Below are 22,700 nucleotides of genomic sequence, written 5' to 3'. Positions count from 1 at the left end.
TCTAAATTCATGTGAGGGTGAGAGGATGTCTGGTCATTTATGGCAGCAGTATTATTTCCTTTTTGCCTGTCTTTACAGATTGTTCTAAAAAGTCAGTTAGTAACTGGGTGGGTTATTTATTCCCTGGTTTAATGTTGTGGTGGGAAAAGGTTGTCTGTCTATACAGCAGAATTTATGGCCATTACCATTAGTCTGCAATGGGTTGAATAAGTTAAGTCAGATAGAATTGTGATCTGCCCAGACACTACCTCAGTATTGCAGAGTTTGGAATCAAAGTCTTTAAGAAGACCACAGCCGATCTGTTGATGGATGTGTATTATGATCTATATGCTCTGAAGTGTGTGGGAGGAACACGGTACACAGAACACAGAAACTTATAGCACATTACAAGCCCTTCAGCCCACAATGTTGTGCCGACCATGCAACATATTCTACAAACTGCCCAGAATTTCCTTAGCACATAGCCATCTATTTTCCTAAGCTCCACATACCTCTCTAAGAGGCTTTTAGAAGCCCCTATTGTATCCACCTCTACCACTGCCGCCAGCAGTGCATTCCACGCACCACCACTCTCTGTGTGAAAAACCGACCCCTGACATCCCCTCAGTACTTATTTCCAAGCACCTTAAAACTATACCCCCTTGTGTTAGCCATTTCACCCCTGGGGAAAAAAACCTCTGGCTATCCAAACGATCAATGCCTCTCATCATCCTTTACACCTCTATCAGGTCACCTCTCATCCTCCGTCACTCAAAGCAAAGCAGACACTAAGTCTGAGGTAGATATTATAGTTTGTGTGGGAAAGTATGAAGCCAAATGTTGCACTAGATTGGGAAATAGCAGAAATTGTCGGTTAAGAGTTGCAGAGGGAGGTGCTATTATAGTTTGTTTCCATCAGTCCAAAGTTGGTACCTTGTGGAAAAGAATAGGAGGGAGATGTGTGTTTTATGAGAATAATAGTCGGACATACGGGTTTGCACTCCTCTTTGGCACTTGTTGGGTGGTAAGGGAATGTGTCATGTGATTTTTGTAATCTGTCAGAGACGGTGGAACATGTGATCATGATGTGCCACAGATATTCTTGGGAAAGTTGGAAGCTGTTTAGGCATTTAATGGGTCGGGCTGGGGGCGGAATTTGCAGGATATACTGGTACCTGAGGCAGGGACGTTAAGTCGTGTAGGACCCCGGTGAACGTTTTAGTTAAAATAGATTTGTGATGTCACATCTGATCCCCACCAAGCGTCCCCTCATACTCCTTTACAGTAGGTGGTGCTAATGCACTGATGGGAGAAAGTAGGAGGAGAGTGAAACAAGTTCGGGACGGCGGCCCCTGCTACCCTGCAGACGTCACCATTGCAGTCAGTCCCTGCGCTCTGTTTCAGTGTCCTGGCGCCCCGTCATTGAGAGCCCGTTGGGGGCTCCCTCAGCACACGTAGATCAGTGTGACAGGAATAAGGCCCGGCTCCGCCTTCTCCAGGACAGCTGGGAAACGACAAACTCCTTTGTCCCAGCTGCTGAGGCCCACATGGGGAACTTTGGGTTTGTCATCGCGATGTGATGAAAACCTATCCCGCTACAATAGAGTTTTTCTCCGCTCAAATGCCCCATGGATTTCAGGGTGAAAGGTCACCGAACAAAATGTGGACTCTGTTTCTCCCATCACAGATGCTGAGTATTTCCAGCAGTTTCTGCTTTTAGTTCAGAATAATTTCTGTTTCTGTGACCCTGTCACATGTGAACATAGTAATTGTGGCCGAGTGGTTAAGGCGATGGATGACAAATCGATTATGCTGTCTCTCCGTAGATTCGAAACCTGACAATTACCTGTCACTTCCTTTTTTGTTTTATATTCTTCGTGACTCTCTGATCCCTCTCACGGACACGGATTGTAAAAGACCCGTTGCAAACACCAATATCTGGTCACCCTATCTAAACCCAGGAAGAGCCGATTTATTCCAATTTCTTTCAGGATGTCTCCGTGGCGCAATCGATCAGAGCCTTGCGCCGTTAGCCGGAACATCAGTGGTCGAGGCCACTGATAGCCTCTGGAAATCCTGCAGCTTTTGTTGCCTGCTGTGTGTGCTCCTATTTTATTTATTGAAAGCGGTAAACACATATATAAGATAGAATACTATCACCACTTGCCTCTCTTTGCATGCATTTTGCCATGAAATGAATGGACAGATCATGGAATACGAAACCAATACAAACTCTCATTTGGCATCAGTATATCTAACGATTGTCCTGCGACCACATGGTGCGGCGGTTCCATCGGACACCAGCTCCTCTGTGCCCTCTGGTGGCAGGTGGCTATAACACAAGACCCAGGCCCCCAATGCTCTCTGTGGCAAGTGGCTGATTTATTGACCTCACTGAGTCCCTCTCTGTCATTTTCCGACCCAGGAGTTCGGCTGTTTCGTTCACGTCATCGTACAAGTTAAATGAATCCACAACTTGACATCCTCACGACACGGTTGACGGCATTCCCGACTGCAGGGAACAATGTTAATTTCGGTAATTATTGATCATTCCGTTTCAGTCTGCAAGAATGTGACAAGTGATTTCCGATTTAAATATTTTCTCTTTAATTTGGCGTGTATGCGCATTTCCAAAAGTGTCCTGTTTCTATTTCAGGACTAATGTGCAATCTTGTGTTTGGTGAAATATTTACTTCATTCACCGTTACGTCGGCCTTTTAAACTAATACTCTGATTTTAAAAGCCTGTTGTTGCTCTTTGACTTAAACTCCTTAAATTTTTCAGGTCAGTGGTGTGGGACCGTCAGACAGTCACGTCTCCTTTTCTCCCTGACGCAGCTCCCCTCAATGAGAATAAATCAAAGAGAGGTCAGACATATCTTCAAACACAAAATGGATCAAAAGGGCGTGCGTAGTGGTCGGGAAGAGAAACTGAGGTTAGGGGAGCGACCAGGATCCAAATGAATGGCAGAATTGGCTCGAAGAGCCGAATAGCCTACTCCGACTTCTATTTTCTATCTTTCAATGCCCAATCTTTATGATCAGAGTCTCAGACAGGAGATATCATCGTTCATGTGACAGTGGTGACGTAGCTCAGTGGAGGAGCGCAAGTGTGAAGTCCAGGGTCCAAACCCCGCATTTCCACATTGTTGTTTGTGAAGTTTGAAATCTGGGCGGAAAATCCCAGATGAAGAAATTTCCCGCACTATGGTTTGCCTTTCATTGCCGTCGTTGAGGCGCCACGATAAACCTGTAACACGTGGGATAGTTAAGAATGGTTCCTTGCTGCATATCAGTCCTCGGTAGGGGAATTCTAAAAACACCCCCACTTTTAGGGAAGGGACGAAAGCTCGGCGTGATGTTCTGAACGTTACAGCAACAACTACAATTCTCATTGAAACCTACTGAATGTTGAAGGAGCAGGATAAGGTGGACGCGGAGAGGATGTTTCCTATGGTGGGGGTGTCCAGAACGAGAGGGCACAGCCTCAAAATTGAGCGGCGACCTTTTAGACTGAGGTAAGGAGGGTTTTGTTTTAGCCAGAGAGTAACAAATCTGTGGAGTGCTCAGCCGCAGACTGCGGTGGAGGCAAGTGTATGGGGTTGAGTGGTATCCGGGATCATCCCTGATGGAATGGCGGAGCAGACTCGATGAGCTGAATGACTGATTTCTGCTCCTGTGTCTTATGGTCTTATGGTCTAACTAAATCCCAATGAAGGGATGTTTTGAGGTATGTGATTGCGATGCGGAAACCAAGTCAGCATCTAAATCCGCGAGTTCCGTTCACAGGGAGACGAGGTGAACTTCTGGTTCAACTTGGAAATCCAACATTTATTCAATGATCAGGACAGGATTAGAACGTTAAATGGGACCTCGGGATTGAACGTTGTGATTCCCGAGTGTGGCTCAAAATTCGTTATTTATAAGAAGCCCCACAAGAGGGATGAATTGTCCAAGTCAACAATTAAATAAGGTAAACCACATTCACTGGCGAAATATCGGGACCGAAGTGCAAGATGGGATACAGCATAAACGACACGGAAAGAATAGCAGGGTGGTCCAGAAAGTAAGGAAGAATGAAACGAAAGTGGATACAGAATTAACGACAGAAAGCGAGGTAAGTGGGTAGGAATAAGGGGGAAAGATGGAATTGATGCAACATGGCCAGACACAGAGGGAGACCCAGACATATACAGACACAGACTCAGACATGTACAGACACAGACTAGACTTAAACATATACAGGCACTGACACAGACAGGGATGCAGACATTATACAGACACAGACCCAGACATGTACCGACATAGACAAGACAAAGACATATACAGGCACAGACACAAACATAGACAGACACAGACACAGAGAGAAACACAGACCCAGACATATACAGATTCGCAAAAACAGACACCCACACCAACACACCCGCGCAAACACACACAGAATGATACGCGCGCGCACACACACACACACACACACACCTCACACACACACACACACACACACCTCACACACACACACACACACACACACCTCACACACACACACACACACACCTCACACACACACACACACACACACACACACCTCACACACACACACACACACACACACACACAAACGCGAGAGATTGCACATCATTCATGGGGAAGCAATGTTCCTATTCCGTGGCAGAGTGGCGCAGCAGGAGCGTGCTGGGCCCATAACCCAGAGGTTGATGGGTCGAAACCATCCTCTGCTATGTCAACAGCTGCCAACAACAATTTTCCGTCAGTGCGCTTTAAAAAACGAGACCGTTCCATCATTGGTAGAGGCAGGGATATCCACTGGCTTTCGGCTGGAATGTACTTTATATGTTATCCTTTTTCATTTCTGCGGAGGTTTCTGTTTGGTTGGAAAGATTAACCGATTGTGCATTGAGGTATCTTAATGTCATCTATTCTCTGCAGAATAAAACCGTGTCTTGCATATGAAAAAAATAAATAATGCTGGAAACACTCAGTGGGTAGGCAACATTTGTTTCCGGTGGATGCCTGTTCGTCCCAGCTGGAAAAGAGAGAAAATAAACAACAGAAACAAAATGCTGGAGGAACTCAGTAGGGCCAGGCAGCATCTACGGAAAAGAGTTACTCTCGACGTTTCTGGCCGAGACCCTACATCAGGACTGGAGAAAAAGGACCTTGTTATAGGTGTTTCTTTTTTCTCTCTCTCCCGCTCTCTCTCTCCCTCTCACTCTCTCTCTCTCTCCCTCTCACTCTCTCTCTCTCTCTCCTCTCTCTCTCTCTCTCTCTCTCCCCCTCTCTCTCTCTCTCTCTCTCTCTCTCCCCCCCCCCTCTCTCTCTCTCTCTCCCTCTCACTCTCTCTCTCTCTCCCTCTCACTCTCTCTCTCTCTCTCTCCCCCCCTCTCTCTCTCTCTCTCTCTCTCTCTCTCTCTCTCTCTCTCTCTCTCTCTCTCTCTCCCTTCTCTCTCTCTCTTCCTCCCGTTTCTCGTTAGTCGTTACTCGTTACTCGTCATGGTTAGTATACCCGACCGTCACGGAAAAGACAGGGGTTTCATTTCCCCGACCAGGAATTAGTTTTGCTGTTTCCATATTAAACGTGGTTTCAAACCGAATTGTCAAAGTAAAAAGTGTTAACGAGGTTAAATCGGAGTTTGATGTTGAAATGATCAGTTCATCGGGGATGTGGAACAGTCCGGTCTGCAGTGATCCCGGGAGGGGAGAATTTCGCGATAGGTGTTCTGCTTCTTCAGATATCCCCTCAGCGACTCTGTATCTCAGCGCCATTCAGTGTAACCCTTAGTGACAGAGTCCAACGTTCACTAAAATATTTGCATCACCCACCTCTGCTACACTTTAAATTTTAAACAAGGGCCGGTCTTACGCTCGGAAAGGACTACGGTTCAATAGAAAGGAGGAAGAGAGTGAAACCGGCACCTTGGCCCAGCTCAGGCCACCCGGCAGAGACTGAGTGAGATTCTCTCCTCCAACTCCGCGCCCAGAGCTCAGGGTGAAAGGTCATCGACCTGAAACATGAAATCTATTTCTCCCTCCGCAGACGTTGTCTGAGCTGTGGAATATTTCCGGCAGTTTCAGATTTTACTTCAGTAATTGTCCTGTTTTCTCCGACCCCGGGATCGATACACTCCCCATACGTTCTGGGACACAGTGACCACATTCCAAGTAAAACGCCCTTCTGCCTGGCCGACCCAGTTGTGAGGAGGATGTAGTCGCGGCCAAGTCGTTAGCAGATGCGCTGTGAATAAATTGGGAATTCCCCGCGAAGCTTCTAATTCTGCCAAGTATTCGTTCCTAACGTTTTCTTTTTATAATGTCCACGACTCTCTGAAGCAAATCGTCCACTCATATTGTGAAAAGCCGTGTCCTGGCATCGACTACTAATCAACATTGTCCAACGAAGAAATGGAACATTTAATCCTTCTTTTACTCCCTGTCTTTCTGGCGCAGTCGGTGTGCGCGTTCGGCTGTTAACCGAGAGGTGGTGGTTCGAGCCCACCCACAGTGTTTGGTGAACCAGCAGTGTTTTTCTCCGTGCATTTCATTCACTGCTGGGTTAGGCTGTTCTGTCCGGGGTGGGGGGGGGGGGGAATGCTCTCTTTCTGCTGCCGTACAGAGTTCAGAGGGGATTAACATGGTTTTAATTTTGTCACGTACCCAGATACAATATGTGACAAAAAGCTTCTCTTTCATACTTTCCATCGACATCAAATCATTGCGCAGTGCATTGAGAAAGAACAAGGTAAATCAATCAGAAAATGCAGAATAAAGTGTAACAGCGGCAGAGAAAGTACAGAGCGGGTAAATAATACGGTGGAGTGTCATAACGAGGTAGATTGTGAGGTCAAGCGTTCATCTTTTTTCACAAGGAAACGATTCAATAGACATAACAACATACATCAAAGTTGCTGGTGAACGCAGCAGGCCAAGCAGCATCTATCGGAAGAGGCGCAGTCGACGTTTCAGGCCGAGACCCCTCGTCAGGACTTTCCAGCATCTGCAGAATTCCTGTTGTTTGCCAATAGACATAACAGCGAGATTGAAACTATCCTTCAGAATGTGGTACGTGTTTTCTTGTCCGTGATCATTCTGCTGGAGCCTAATTGGTTTCATTCAACAAAAATTATCATGGTGTTTGGGAAGAGAACTGCGCAAGGATCAAGTATGATCGCACTGAATGGTGGAGCAGACTCGGGGCCGAATGACTGTGGCCATCAACCAGTATCTGTGTTGCACTGCTCAGTTGTGATATGCAGGAAGGTTTGGACCTGAACACTTCTGCATTTGAAGTGGGGATGTAGCTCAGTGGAAGAGCGCATGCTTTGCATGTATGAGGTCCCGGGTTCAATCCCCGGCATCTCCACGCTAGTGGACTTTTTCACAACCTCACAGCGATAACGAGACGGCACATATAAAGGAGGAGAATGATATATACTTGAGTTAGGAAGGTGCAGGCTGACCGTTCATTACTGCATTTAAACGGCTGCTCAAGAGAGAGAGCGGACCTCTGAACACCCCAGAGAACACCAGGAAAGCACACCGGTATGTCTACATCCTGAGGAGATTGAAGCCAGTGAAATTTTTTTTAAAAACCATGTTTTTATTTTACAGGAGTATCATTGAGAGTGTTTCAAACACTTGCTAAACTGTCTGGTACAAGAATAGCAAGGCATCCGACGGCAAGACCCTACAAAGTTTTGAGAAGACTGCTGACAGCAGTTCACTTTCACATTGAGACCCAGTGATTTGCGGACCAGTCAAAACCTAAGGAATTCTGACCTTCATTTGATCATATGGACGGATGGGGAGGTGAACGAGAGTCGGAATTTGACAAAATAAATTCCGGCGTGTGGGTGTATTCTCCGCTGCACCTCAGACTGCGGTCGCTGCTCGTTACACCGGAGAGTGACCGAAATAGCATACACAAATGGAGGAGGAACTCAGCGGGCCAGGTGGCATCTCCGCATGAAACATCGACTGTTTACCCCTCCCCAGAGATGCTGTCTGATCTGGTGATTTGCTCCGGCATTCTGTGCTCCGGATTTGCAGCACCTGCAGAATCTCCTGTGTTTATATCCTAAATAACGGCCCGCAGACAAAGAGAAGGAAGGCAAGGAGACACAGCGGGAGATGACCAGTATGTCTGACTGCAGGGCCGTAGGAATAGGGTCAGAATGATAATGAAAATCACATCCGTTGCTGAAATGTCGGGGAGGAGATATCCGGCAGGGTCGGAGCACAGAGACCGGATAATAACCGGATGGGGTAGGAAGTAATGGACAGGGAAAGGAGGACGGGGAGGAAGGTAAATGCGTAAGAGAGACACGACGGAAATTAGACAGGGAACATAATCCAATAAACAAAACAATAGATAATCGGGGGAAAGCGGAAAAATTAACAAATAGAAAGACAGGAGAAGAACAGAGATATTTACCAATCAGCAGAATGGCGCGGCGGGAATGTGATGGACCCTTTATCCAGAGGCCGACAGGTCGAAACCATCGTCTGCTATTCATCAGCAGAATATTTTACCACAAATCGCTGTCATGTCGTCTGTGTACACAACACACTTTTCACTTAAAATAAAAGCTTGTGCTTCTAATTTAAAGTTCCGTCCACTCACTTAATCACTTCCTGAAATTTGTTGAGAATTTGGCGGGTAAAACAACAATTCTTGTTGTGCTCAGCGATTGTCCAATCTCCCCCTTTGACATTGTCCCCACTGCCCTCCTGAAAGATGTTTTTGACAAAATGTTTTTGACATTTTGATATCTAACGGTGAGGTTCCAGTGGAGTTGAAAACCATTGTTGAAGAAGGGTGGAAGATAAAATGCAGGTAACTGTAGTCCTGTTAACTTCACTTCAGCTACTGGAGTCTATAATCTATGAAGAAATAACAAGTCATTTGGAAAAGTTTAATGTCATTGAACTAACTCAACAAGGTCTACAGTCAGATTCACACAGATACCACAATGACCAAAGTTCCCATCTGAGCTTGTGGTCTGTAACCCCCTCACCACCACATTATGAACAAGGTTATCCTCCTCCTTGTCCCATTTCTGTGCATTTGGCCTATATACTTCAAAACCTTTCCTTTCCATGTCCAAGTGCCTTTTTAATGTACTTGACTCAACCACTCCCGCTCTCTTTCCAGCTTAATGTCATACAGCAGGGTCACTAAAACTAAACACTATTTGTGAAATGTGGCCAAACCAACGTGTTGGACAACTGCAACATCTCATCCCAGCTTCTATATTCGGTGCCCTGACTGAAACCAGTGTCCCAAAAGCCTCTTCACCACCATGTCCATCTGGAACCTGGTATTGGACCCTGTAACCTAGGATGTTGAATATTAAGTCATGTTTGACAAACATACCAGAGATGTGAGACTTAAAGGGGAGGTTGGTGAAGTGGTGTTTTTGGATTTTCAGGAGCCATTTGCCAAGGTGCCACATGTAAGGCTGGTGCACAAGACCAGAGCTCAGTACTGGGAAGGAAGTGTGTTAATACTGACTGAAGACTGGTTATCATACTGAGACAGAATAACAGGTCTGTTTCAGACTGGGATGATATAACTAGTGGAGTGTCCCAGCGACCAGTTCTGGATTGTTGATGATTTATTATTGATATTCATGACCCGGAGGAGGGGCAGAGAGTGAGGAATCCATGGTGGCAATGACGGGGAATGTGGTGGGGGACATGTGGTGTTTGGACATTTCATCTCTCCAACGGACATGGGGAAGCAGGTGAGAAGAATACTTGGTAAATTGAGTTTAATGTGGTGAAGTGTGATGGCTTGTAGAGTGGTAGGATGAATCAAAAGTCAAACTATTATTTATGTGGAGATAAATTGTAAATGAGAGAAATAGAGAGGAGTCGAGGTGCTGAACTACACAACAAAATAGAGACGGGTGAAGTGAGTGGTTCATAAAACCATATATGAGCAAGGTTCAGAGGTGAATGGTCCATTGATATTTACTGCTGGGGTGTTGGTGCAGAGAAACAGAGAAGTGTTGTTACTGTGACAGACAAGTGCACAATGATGGATTTTGGGAAGTTAAAGCAGGTCAGGACGTACCCAGTGAATGGAGGGTCCTGAGGAGTGTTGATGAAAGAGAAACCTGGGGCACAGGTACGTAATTCCCTGAAAGTGCCAACACAGGCAGACAAGGTGATGAAGAAGGAACATGACATGCTTGTCTTCATCGGCAAAGGCTCTAAGAGGAGTTGGGACATCACATTACAGTTGTACAAATCAATAATGACACCACACCAGGAGTACCCTGTGCAGTTCTGGTCACATGAGAGGAAGGATGTGACTAAGCTGGAAAGGTGCAGAAATGATTCACAGGAATGTTACCTGGACTGGGGGCTTGAGTTACAAGGAAAGATCAGAATGACTGGGACTGTTTTCCCTGGAGTGAAGGAGACTGAGGGCAGACCTGACAGAAGTTTATAAAACTATGAGAGGTGTAGACAAGGTTAACAAGCAGGATCATTTTGCCAGGGTAGAAATATCAAATATGAGAAAGCACAGCTTTAAAATGCCAGGGTGAGAATTTAAAGGTGGATGTTAGGACAGGTAAGATTTCTGTTTTTGTACAGAGATTGCTGAGGGCCGGGTATGGGCTGCCATGGGGAGTGGTGGAAGCAGATATAATAACAACATTTATCATGGTTTTAGATAACCACATGAATATTCAGAGAATTGAAGCACATGAATTATACGCAGGCAAAAGAGATTTAGTTTCATTTGGAATCGTGTTCAGCACCGACATCATGGGAAGAAGGGTCTGTTCCTGTGCTGTACTGTTCTGTGTTCTCAGTGAGCCTCAGTGACAGGAGGGCCTTTAGCCGGGGTCACAGACAAGTGTATCTGGGCAAGGAGAGAGACTGCAGGATGGTGCATTACCTCCCTGGTACCAGGGCCAAGGATGGAAATGAACAAGTACAGGCCATTCTGAAAGGGCAGGGTGAGCAGCCAGAGGTCGTGGTCCATATTGGCTCTAACAAAAGAGACAAAGTCCTGCAAAGAGAACTTTGGAAGCAGGGGAAAAGTTAAGTAGAAACTCTGGGGGGGGGGAGGGGGTAATCCCAGTGTCAGCTGCTAGTGAGGGAAGAAATAAAAAAGGTATTACAGTTCCGACTCGAAACGTTGACTGTTCATTTCCAAGGATGCTGCCCGACCTGCTGAGTTCCTCCAGTGTGTTGTGCATGTTGCTTTGACCCCAGCATCTGCAGAGTATTTTGTGTTTACAGAGATCCAGCTGAGAGAAGGGCAAGATTGGTAGCGAAACATTCCAGGATTCAGACAGTCCAGAGGGAGGTAAATGAGGTTGGGGATCTGTACGGCTGATCAGGCAGAATGTCACAAGGTCAAGGTCATCCCAGAGGCTCTTCCAGTAAGACAATGTGGGTAGAGTTCAGGAAAAGGAAAGGAGCAATTACCATGATGGGATTATACTGTAGGCCTCACAATAAACAGTAAGAGAGGAACAGATGTTATGGACTGGTCGCCAGTGAATGTTCTCAGCTCCAGGGTGGAGAAGTTTCAATTGTGTAGTAAGGACACATTTCTGTAAAAACACTGACAGTGTATACCAAGCACACTGAGCTGCCAGAGCACAGCACCGGCCAGTGAGGACACAGACCAGTACAACACCCGGCTCTCTACTACAAAGTTCAAAGCTGAAAGTAAGTGTATTATCTAAATACATTTCTGTCACCATATGCAACCCTGAAATTAGTTTTCTTGTGGGCATACTGCCAGTTTGTAAGAGTGGTAGTGGAGGGTTAAACTAATTTGGCGGGGGCGGGGTGGGGGTGTTGTACAAACCAGAGTGAAGGCACTCAGGATAGGATGGAGGGTAAAAAAGCAAAGATAGCATGCAATTAGACTGTCAGGAAGGTCAGGCAGATGATAGGACATCACTGCAGCCAACAGGGTGAGTATCAGTGCATCAGGGGTGCAGAATCAAAGGGTAGCAATACTCAAAGTGTTATACCTCTATCCACAGAGTATAAGAAATAAGGTGGATGATCTTATTGCCCTATTACAGATTGTCAGATATGATGTCATGGCCATCGCTGAGTTGTGGCAGAAGGATGCTTGCAGTTGGGAGCTAAATGTCCAAGTTTACATGTTGTATCAGAGAGACAGGAAGGTAGGCAGAGGGGGTGGCATCAATTCAGTCGAAAGATGTGATATAGGATCAGAAGATGTTGAATCATTCTGCGTTGAGTTAAGAAACTGCAAGGGTAAAAGGACCCTGATGGCAGTTATATACGCCTCCAAACAGTAGCTTGGATATGGACCACAGAATACAACAGGAAATAGCAAAGACTTGTCAAAAGGGCAACGTTCTGATAGTCATGGGAGATTTCAACATGCAGATATATTGAGAAAATCAGGTTGTAAATAGATCTCATGAGAGTGAGTTTGTTGAATACCGACAAGATGGCTTTTTAGAACAGGGATGAGCTACATTAGATTGGGTGTTATCTAATGAAACCAAGGTAATTAGGGAGCTTAAGGTAAAAGAATCCTTAGGAAATAGTGATGACAATATGATTGTGTTCAACCTGAAATTTGATAGGAAGGAAGTAAAGTCTGACGTAAAGTTTTCAGATGACTCTGCCATAGTTGGATGCATCAGCAAGGGAGATGAGGCTGAGTACAGGGCTATGGTAGGAAACATTGTCACATCATGTGAGCAGAATTATCTGCAGGGTAATGTGAAAAAGACTAAGGAGCTGGTGGTAGACCTGAGGAGAGCTAAGGTACCGGTGACCCCTGTTTCCATCCAGGGGGTCAGTGTGGACATGGTGGAGGATTACAGATACCTGGGGATATGAATTGACAATAAATTGGACTGGTCAAAGAACACTGAGGCTGTCTACAAGAAGGGCCAGAACCGTCTCTATTTCCTGTGGAGACTGAGGTCCTTTAACATCTGCTGGATGATGCTGAGGATGTTCTACGAGTCTGTGCTGGCCAGTGCTATCATGTTTGCTGTTGTGTGCTGGGGCAGCAGGCTGAGGGTGGCAGACACCAACAGAATCAATAAACTCATTCGTAAGGCCAGTGATGTTGTGGGGATGGAACTGGACTCTCTCACGGTGGTGTCTGAAAAGAGGATGCTGTCTAAGTTGCATGCCATCTTGGTCAATGTCTCCCATCCACTACATAATGTACTGGGTGGGCACAGGAGCACATTCAGCCAGAGACTCATCCCACCGAGATGCAGCACTGAACGTCATAGGACATCATTCCTGCCTGTGGCCATCAAACTTTACAACTCCTCCCTTGGAGGGTCAGACACCCTGAGCCAATAGGCTGGTCCTGGACCTATTTCATAATTTACATATTACTATTTAACTATTTATGGTTCTATTACTATTTATTATTTATGGAGCAATCGTAACGAAAACCAATTTCCCCCAGGATTAACAAAGTATGACTACGACTATCAGTACTTCAGTGAAGTACAGGATATTACAGTAGAATGAGAGAGGAGTTGGCCAAAGTAAATTGGAAGCAGATGCTGGCAGGGATCAAGCAGAGAAGCAATGGTGTGAGTTTGTGGGAAAAGTGAGGGCGATGCAGGATAGATGTTTTCCAAAAAATGAAGAAACACTCAAATGGCAAAATGGGACTGATAAGGGAAGTCAAAGGTAATGTAAAAGGAAAAGAAAGTGCATCCAACAATGCAAAAATTAGTGGTAAGACAGAGGATTGGGAAGCTTTTAGAAGCCTGCAGAAAGAATAAGCTCCAGCACAAGATGTGGGAGATCAGGGAGTCAGTCAGTGTCCCGGACAACTCCACATCAGGGAAATGCACCATCTGTAGCTCCTGACTGACCGTGTGAAGAAAACTGAGCTGGGGATGCACAGATCTGGAGTTTCCAGGATGCTGAGACCAGAGATTCAGTGAGTTGATCAAACTTGAGATCAGGCTACAGATAGCTTAGTGACCACCATGACTGGAAAGAGGAAGGGACAGACAGTGCAATGTCTCCCTGTGACTGTACACTCCTTTGGATATCCCTGAGGGGATGACAAACCAGAGCACAGCAGCCCGTCAGGTGGGTGGTACTGACAGCCCGGTCTGATGCTCTGCATGAGGTAAGGACAAGCACACCAGTGATGACAGCACTCTCACAGTACAGGGGACATACAGGAGATTCTGTGGCAGCAATAGAGATGCCAGGATAATGTGTCGCCTCCTGGGTACCAGGGTCAGGTATGTCTGAGATATGCAGGATTTCCAAAAGATAGACTTGCCGGTAGAGTCAGTGGTAAGGAAGCCAAATGCAATGTTAGTATTCATTTCCAGAGGACTACTGCACAGAAGCAAGGATGTAATGCTGAGGATTGATAAGGCACTGGTCCGATCACACTTGGAGTATTGTGAACTGTTTTGGGCCCCTTATCTAAAAAAGTATGTGCTAGCATTGGAAAGGGTCCAGAGGAGGTACACAAGAGTGATCTCAGCAATGAAAGGGTTAATGCATGAGGATGTTTGATGGCTCTGGGCCTGTCTGTACTGACTGGAGTTTAGAAGAAAGAGGGGATCTCATTGAAACCTATCAAATATTGAAAGGCCGAGATAGAGTGGACGTGGAGAGGATGTTTCTGATAGTGGGGCATCTACAACCACAGGGCACATCCTTAGAATACTAGGACATCCTGTTAGAACAAAGATATGGAGTAATTTCCTTAGTAAAGGTTAGTGAATCTGAGCAGCCTATGTCAGGATGCTGTTCACTGAATACATCATTCCCACAATCCTGATCAATAAGCTACAGAACCCGGTCCCTCTACAACTGGATCCTCGACTTGCTAACCGAGAGACCACAATCTGTGCGGATTGGTGATAATATCTCCCCCTCGCTGATGATCAATACTGGTGCACCTCAGGGGTGTGTGCTTAGCCCACTGCTCTACTCCCTATATACCCATGACTGTGAGGCAAGGCATAGCTCAAATACCATCTATAAATTTGCTGATGACACAACCACTGCTGGTAGAAACTCAGATGGAGATGAGAGGGCACAAAGGAATGAGATATACCAGCTGTGGTGTTGCAGCGAGAACATTGCACTTAATGTCAGTCAGACAAAAGAGCTGATTGTGGACCTCAGGAAGGGTAAGAAGAGGGAACACAAACCAATCCTCATGGAGGGATCAGAAGTGGAGAGAGGAAACAATTTCAAGTTTCTGGATATCAATATCTCTGAGGATCTAACCTGGCCCCAACATATTGATGCAGCTACAGTATAAAGAGGACAAGACTGCGGATATATTTCGTCAGGAGTTTGAAGATATTTGCTATGTCACTTTAAAACACTCAAAAACTGCTATAAATGTATTCGATATACAGTATTTATAATACATGTTATTTCTGTTTTTGCACTATATTTAACCTACATAATATACATATCCATACACACACATACAGATTTATTTATTCTTTCTATATTATCATGGACTGCATTGAACTGCTGCTGCTACATTAACAAATTTCATGACACACGCCGGTGATAATAAACCTGATTCTGGTTCTGACTCTGAATTCATCCCCACAGACGGCTGTGGCCAATTCACTGGGTATATTTCATGCGGAGGTTCTTGACTGTGGGGAGGAAAAGAGGCTCTGAGGGGGTTCAGAGATCTGTCTGTCTCTTATCCCTGGCAGAATGGTGCAGCAGACTGGATGGGCCAAATGGCCTAATTCTGCTCCTGTGTTTTATGGTCCGATGGTCTCCGAGCAGCTGCAGGACATTTCAAATGGAAGGCTGAGCAGTCAGACATCGTGGTGGACGGTGCATGTTGGGAATAGCAACGTAGGGAGGAGGAGGGATGTGTCCTGTCCAGTGAATTTAGAGAAGGAAGACAGAAAATAAAAATTATTAAGCTGTGTATTACTCCCAGTGACACTTGTGACAGGGAGATATAGAAAGATACCACTGATGAATGTGTGGCTGAGGAGCTGGTGCAGGGCAAGAGATTTAGTTTGATCGATCAATGGGGATAACTTCTAGGGATGATTGACAGAAACTGTTCACTCCCTCGGGTCTTCATGGGAAGGAACAGTTTTCTCCTTCCTAAAACTGGAGGGAATAGTTTTAGTCATAGTCATAGTCATAGTAGTCATAGTTAACGGGACAGGTTGGAGGTTTAAAGGGGATCTGTAGGGTGAGTTGATGGAGGAAGATAAAATTCTGTGAGACATACAGAACTTAGAGAGACAGAGACAGTTTCCCTTGGTATGGGTGTAAAACTAAAGGGAATAGTTTTAATCTGAAAGGGGGGAGATTTAAAGGGGAATAGTTGGTATCCCGAATGAGCCACCAGAGGAGGTGGTGGAGGCAGAAATGTACAAAGTCCCTGTTCATGAACATTTCTCAGGAACCTGTCATTCACTGTGTACATCCTGCCCTGGTTGAACTTCCCGGTGCTGGGTACATTGTGGTTTTCCATCTGTATTAATGATCTTGATGAGAATGTGGTAAACTGGATCAGCAAGTTTGCAGATGACACCAAGAGTAGGGGTATGATGGACAGCGAGGAAGGCTAGCAAATCTTGATGTGGGATGTGGACTACCTGGAAAAGTGGCAGATGGAAATTAATGAACACAAATATGAGACATGTGCAACATAAGTTTAACGAGAGAAATGTGTGGTTTAAAGAGGATCTGAGGAAAACTGTCCTCTCTCCCTGGGAAGTTACAATCTGGAACACACTGCCTGTGGAGCTGGTGCAGGATGGTATTTAAGGGCCATCTGGATGAGCATTTGAATCACCAAGGCAGGGTAGGAGACAGACCAAGTGCTGAGTTAGTAGAGACAGATTCTTGATGGTCAGTACAGACATGCAGAAACCACTGACTGTGAAAGTGCAGTGGGAACCTGGAACACAGGACTTCAGGATGGACTCAGCTAAAACATTCAGTACCCAGTACGATAGATTTTTCTTGGACAAAGTGTGATGAAAGAGGGTTACAAAAAGTACACATAGATTAAGTTGTTAACTGTCCTATGCTGGCACCAGTGGGGTCAACAGTTGATCTGCCACCTGTCTTCAGGAGAAAGAGAGATAAATAAGACAATGGAGCAGCATTTGGAAATGTTAATGAAGAGACGAGAGAGTTTAACGGAAGGAGACACCAGTCTGGGTATAGTCAAGATCGGCTCCGTTTGAACCCTGAACTGTTTGAAGTGTGATGGACAGGCGATACCCCAGCAGGGGGATAAAAAGGGACAGGTTCACTGAGGCAGTACACACACGACACCACGAGGTAACGAGACCCTGGAAGCAGTGCGCCTCCCACAAGTCGGTGGGAGTTTTTGGAAGGCTGGTCGCGGGACCAAGCCATAGACGCACAGGGTGGAAAGGTACGATTGGCGGGACTGGGTGTGTGTCCGCCCTTGCCTGGGTGCCAGGTGCACTGCAGAGGAATGATCGTATCTGAAATGGAGGGGTCACAGTCAGTGACCTCAGAAGACACATTACAAAGGGGTCGCCCGAAAGCTGACTGTGAGGAATGTCGAAGGTCTGTTTGGAATCCGATTTGAATATTCATTCGCTCTCTCTCTCTCTCTTTCTCTCTCTCCCACGGCGACGGCAATTACTGCGAACTGAACTAAACTGAACTCTGTCACTTTGAAACTGGTCATTTACCCCTAGACGACGATAGAGCTTGATTGATCCTATTATCCTAGTTCTGTGTACATGTGTGTTTATTCATTGCTAACCTGTTGCATTTATATCCTTACTATTAGAGTACTGTGTTGCTTATTTCTTTAATAAAACTTTCTTAGTTCCAGTAATCTAGACTCCAACTGAGTGGTCCATTTCTGCTGGTTTGGCAACCCAGTTATGGGGTACGTAACATAAGTGGGGTTCTCGTCCGCAATTTTGAACGCTAAATTTGGGACGGAGTAAATTGATTGGGTTAAAATTCCCGAAAGAAAGAAAAGACAAACAGCAGAAATGGAGATTGAGGAATTTCTAAAGGTGCCGACCTTGGAGGCATTAGAGGATGCCAGGAAATCGGAATTGGCAGCTGTGGCCAAACGGTTGAATCTTGTTAAGGGGAAGTCAACAATGAGGAGAGAGGAGATACACAGAGCTATCGTAGAGCACTATGTGTCTAAAGGTGTGTTTCCCCAAGGGGAGCTGGAGGTGGTGTCTATTGAAAAACCTGCTGGAGACGCGGTACAGGTGCAGCTTGAAAAACTGAGACTCGAGCACGAGTTCCGGGTACGGCAGCTAGAACACGAAGAGAAGCAGTTAGAAAGGCAGGAGAAAGAGAAACAGTTAGAAAGGCAGGAGAGAGAGAGACAGTTAGAACGAGAAGAGAGGGGCAGACAGTTGGAGCGAGAAGAGAGGCAGAGGGAAAGGGAATTTGAGCTGGAGAAGTTAAAGATGATGGCAGAGCAGGGGCCCATGCCGAACCAAGGTGGAGGGTTCAGGGTGACCCAGGAGGTTAGGCTGGTTCCCCTATTTGACAATACCGATGTGGATCGGTACTTTTTCCATTTCGAAAAAGTTGCTACAAGTCAGGACTGGCCGAGTGATAAGTGGGCTGCTTTGCTTCAGAGTGTACTTAAAGGAAAGACCCAACAAGCTTACTCAGCTTTGTCCGTGGAAGATGCCCAGAGGTATGAGGTGGTGAAAGAGGCCATCCTCAGGATTTATGAGTTGGTCCCGGAGGCATACAGGCAGAGGTTCAGGAATGCAAGGAAGCAGTGGGACCGCACGTATTTAGAGTTTGCCTGTGAAATGCAGACATACTGTGAGCGTTGGTGTGCCTCGAAGGGGGTAGATGGGGATTATGACAGACTGTTACAGCTGATCCTGATTGAGCAGTTTAAAGGTTGTGTCCCTGATGGTATGAGACCCTATCTAGATGAGAAAGAGGCAGCCACGTAGCCGCAACTGCTAAATTAGCGGATGAGTATGCGTTGACGCATAAAATGAAATTTGTCCCGAGTAAAGGCTACGAGAAGGGTAGTCAGGACGGCGGGGAGAGTCCGCCAGAAAAGTCAGAAAATAAGCCTGGGACTAGTGAGAAGGATAAGGTAGACCGGGAGCAGTCTGGTAGGAAGTCTCCTGGGGTCGTCTGTTATAATTGTGGGAAAGTCGGACACTTTGCGTCCAGGTGCTTTGCCCCAAAGAAGGAGACGGGAAAAGGAAAAACAACGATTTTGACTGGCTGTATCAAGCTGGTAAACGAACCGCTAGGAGAGGAAAGGTCTGCCAAAGTTCAGGAAGGGCGCGAGAGGTTTATCTCGGCCGGATTGGTGTCGGTGAGGGAGGGGTTAAACCCAGTTCCAGTACGGATCTGGAGAGACACGGGAGCATGTCAGTCATTGATATTGAAGAGTGTATTAGAGTTTAGCTCAGAGTCCCAGACTGGGGATGTCAAGGTCAAAGGTATTGGGGAAGGGACAGAGGCAGTCCCTTTGTACCAGATACACCTACAAAGCAACTTGGTCTCTGGACTAGTCACGATTGGGGTGAGGTCCGAATTACCGATGAAAAGCGTGGAAGTCTTACTCGGTAATCACCTCGCGGGGGGAATTGTGTTCCCAGCCGTGAGATTGACAAGTCAGCCTGCCAGCATTGAGGCCCCGCCCATGGACTCGCGGGTTTATCCCGTTTGCACAGTAACTCGGCGGATGTCGAGGAGGGCTGCAGAGGCTGATATAAAGTTAGCTGAGACGTTTCTGCCAGCCTTGTACGAGGAGGGGGTAGAAAGTGAAAAGAAGGAACGTAATGAAACAGGAGGAAGTGGAGAAATTAAGGTAGATTTATCATTAGAAAAGAAGGACTTTATACAGGCACAGGAGCGAGACGAGGAAACAGCTCGCTGTGAAACAGAGTTAGGAAGAGAGCCAGTAGGCTATGGTGTGAAGGGGGAGGTGCTAAGGAAGGAAGAGAGACCAAGTACCGCAGATGAGGAATGGGGGACGGTGCCAAAAATCTCTGGGGATGAGATTTTTAACCTGGCCCACAAGGTACCCCTCGGTGGACATTTTGCGGTGCTGAAGGAAACAGTCGGCGGAATCATGAAAGAGGTTTACTGGCTGCACAGGAGGAAGGATGTTATTGATTATGGCAGACGCGAACTGAGACAGTCACAGGCTTTCGATATGCTAACAAACCTAGTCGGTGTTAGCGCGGAAATCAATGAAGCTAGGGTCCCCCTGATAAGAAAAAAAAACATTTTGAAAAGATGAGTATGGTATCGACCAGATGGGAGAAGACTATTGTTTTGGCCAGCTCTGCTGATAAGGTCTCTCCCTTAATCCCCGAACAAAGCGACTCTTTAGGAGAAGTAATTAAACGGCTCGCACACGTGTGTTTGATTGTCCCGAGGCGATGCAAAGAACTGGGACGTTGGGTGGTGTTTGTCACGCTAGGTCGGCCTAGTGAACAGCACCCCTATAGAATGAGTAATTCAGTGACGAAAGGGCTAACGAACACAGAAGTGTATATTGGCGATGCAATACGGCTGTCTGAAGCCAGCTTGATAGTGAACCTTGAAAAAAATGAGTTCGGCCACACGAAGGTCACTTATCTGGGAATTGTGGTGACACAGGGACAGCTGGCAGTGATGCAAGCTAAGGTGCGGGCTATCTCTGACATCCCAACCCCGACAGACAAGAGGGCCCTCAGAAGGCTCTTGGAGATGGTGGGGTACTGTAGGAAGTTTTGCAATAACTTTGCGGGTACTATCCCTCCCCCTCCTACTTAACCCTTGTGAAAGAAAACTAAGTCAGGATGGGACGACCCTTGTTATTGTGGTCCGGGACGAAACCCACTGAGACGTTACACTGATCACAATTCATCAGTGTTTTCGGCCACTATGAAGTTTGCTAAGTTGGAGCCTGGTTTAGAGGATTATTAATAACACATATAAAAGGAACGGAAAGTGTGATTGCTGACTGTCTGTCAAGGTGTTGACAACTTAAAATTCTCTGTATTAGCCAAATAGCTGATGAAGATGTATATTTGTGTGTATCTAATAATGTATTCATGTTTGTAATTTTTACCCCGGTAAAAATCCTTAAAGCTGAGGGGTGTGACGAAAGAGGGTTACAAAAAGTACACATAGATTAAGATGTTAACTGTCCTGTGCTGGCACCAGTGGGATCAACAGTTGATCTACCACCTGTCTTCAGGAGAAAGAGAGATAAATAAGACAATGGAGCAGCATTTGGAAATGTTAATGAAGAGACGAGAGAGTTTAACGGAAGGAGACACCGGTCTGGGTATAGTCAAGATCGGCTCTGTTTGAACCCTGAACTGTTTGAAGTGATGGACAGGCGATACCCCAGCAGGGGGATAAAAAGGGACAGGTTCGCTAAGGCAGTACACACACGACACCACGAGGTAACGAGACCCTGGAAACGGTGCGCCCCCACAAGTCGATGGGACTTTTTGGAGGGCTGGTCGCGGGACAAAGCCATAGATGCACAGGGTGGAAAGGTACGATCGGCGGGAACCTGGTGTGTGTCTGCCCTTGTCTGGGTGCCAGGTTCACTGCAGAGGAACGATCGTATCTGAAACAGAGGGGTCACAGTCGGTGACCTCCGAAGACATTACAAAGGAGTCGCCCGAAAGCTGACTGTGAGGAATGTCGAAGGTCTGTTTGGAATCCGATTTGAATATTCATTCGCTCTCTCTCTCTCTCTCTCTCTCCCACGGCGACGGCGATTACTGTGAACTGAACTAAACTGAACTCTGTCACTTTGAAACTGATCATTTACCCCTAGACGACGATAGAGCTTGATTGATCCTATTATCCTAGTTCTGTGTACATGTGTGTTTATTCATTGCTAACCTGTTGCATTTATATCCTTACTATTAGAGTACTATGTTGCTTATTTCTTTAATAAAACTTTCTTAGTTCCAGTAATCCAGACTCCAACGGAGTGGTCCATTTCTGCTGGTTTGGCAACACAGTTACGGGGTATGTAACAAAAGGTATTAATGGTCACATAGTGAAGCAAACCCCTCAAAAGGTGACCAGAATGCTCCCATCCTCTGTGCACCCTGTACTTTCATATGGGAATTTGGTGAAGTACTCTGGGTGATATTAGGAGAGATGTCTGACAGCTTGGTCACAGTGGGAGGGTGCAAATATCTTCTCAGAGGATAAGGGGTTCAGTGGAACAAGCTCACAGCTGAGAATGAAGGTGACAAACCCCACTGCAGTGGAGGACTGCTGTGGTCAGGGTTGTACAGGATAGAAACAGACCCTCCGGCCCATCACATTTATGCTCCCCATCATGCACAGCTATACTAATCCCACTTTCCTGCATTAGTTTCATATCCCTCCGAGCCTTGCTCACTGAAGCCCCTGTGCATGTGACTCTAATATTGTTACACAGTTCCCTGTATGTGGCATCACAGGTAGACAGAGTTGTGTGTTCTTCTTGTCTTCTCAGCCAAAGAACTGCCTCTCATTAAGAGTCCGACAAAACTGTTTAAAGACAGATTTAAAGGTGATCTGAGGGGTAAATATTTCACACAGAGAATAGCTGGCATCCGGAATTAACTCCCAAAATAGAGTCACTGGTTTATACAGAAATGAAATAGTCCCTTTGGTACAACTCATCCACGCCGACCAAGTTGTCGACCTGAACTCGGCCCATCTGCCTGCATTAGGCCCGTATCCCTCTCAACCTTTCCC

General features: G+C 46.1%; 1 protein-coding gene and 1 non-coding gene across 2 annotated transcripts in view; both read left to right on the top strand.

The window, feature by feature from the left end:
* The window catches only part of LOC134352507 (serine/threonine-protein phosphatase 2A 65 kDa regulatory subunit A alpha isoform-like), a 39,420-nt gene extending 37,861 nt beyond the window's left edge, over window positions 1-1,559 (top strand). The window contains exon 13 of the mRNA XM_063059774.1: window positions 1,384-1,559. Coding sequence (XP_062915844.1) covers window positions 1,384-1,559 — 176 coding nt within the window. The remainder of the gene's footprint in view (window positions 1-1,383) is intronic.
* Window positions 1,560-7,284: 5,725 nt separating this feature from the next.
* trnaa-ugc (transfer RNA alanine (anticodon UGC)) lies at window positions 7,285-7,356 on the top strand. Its single transcript has one exon. It is a non-coding gene; the product is annotated as a tRNA-Ala (tRNA).
* The last annotated feature ends 15,344 nt before the right edge of the window (window positions 7,357-22,700 follow it).

The sequence above is a fragment of the Mobula hypostoma genome, chromosome 10, assembly GCF_963921235.1.
Source record: "Mobula hypostoma chromosome 10, sMobHyp1.1, whole genome shotgun sequence".
Classification (NCBI taxonomy): Eukaryota; Metazoa; Chordata; class Chondrichthyes; order Myliobatiformes; family Myliobatidae; genus Mobula; species Mobula hypostoma.
This window is presented reverse-complemented; position numbering and strand designations above follow the sequence as displayed.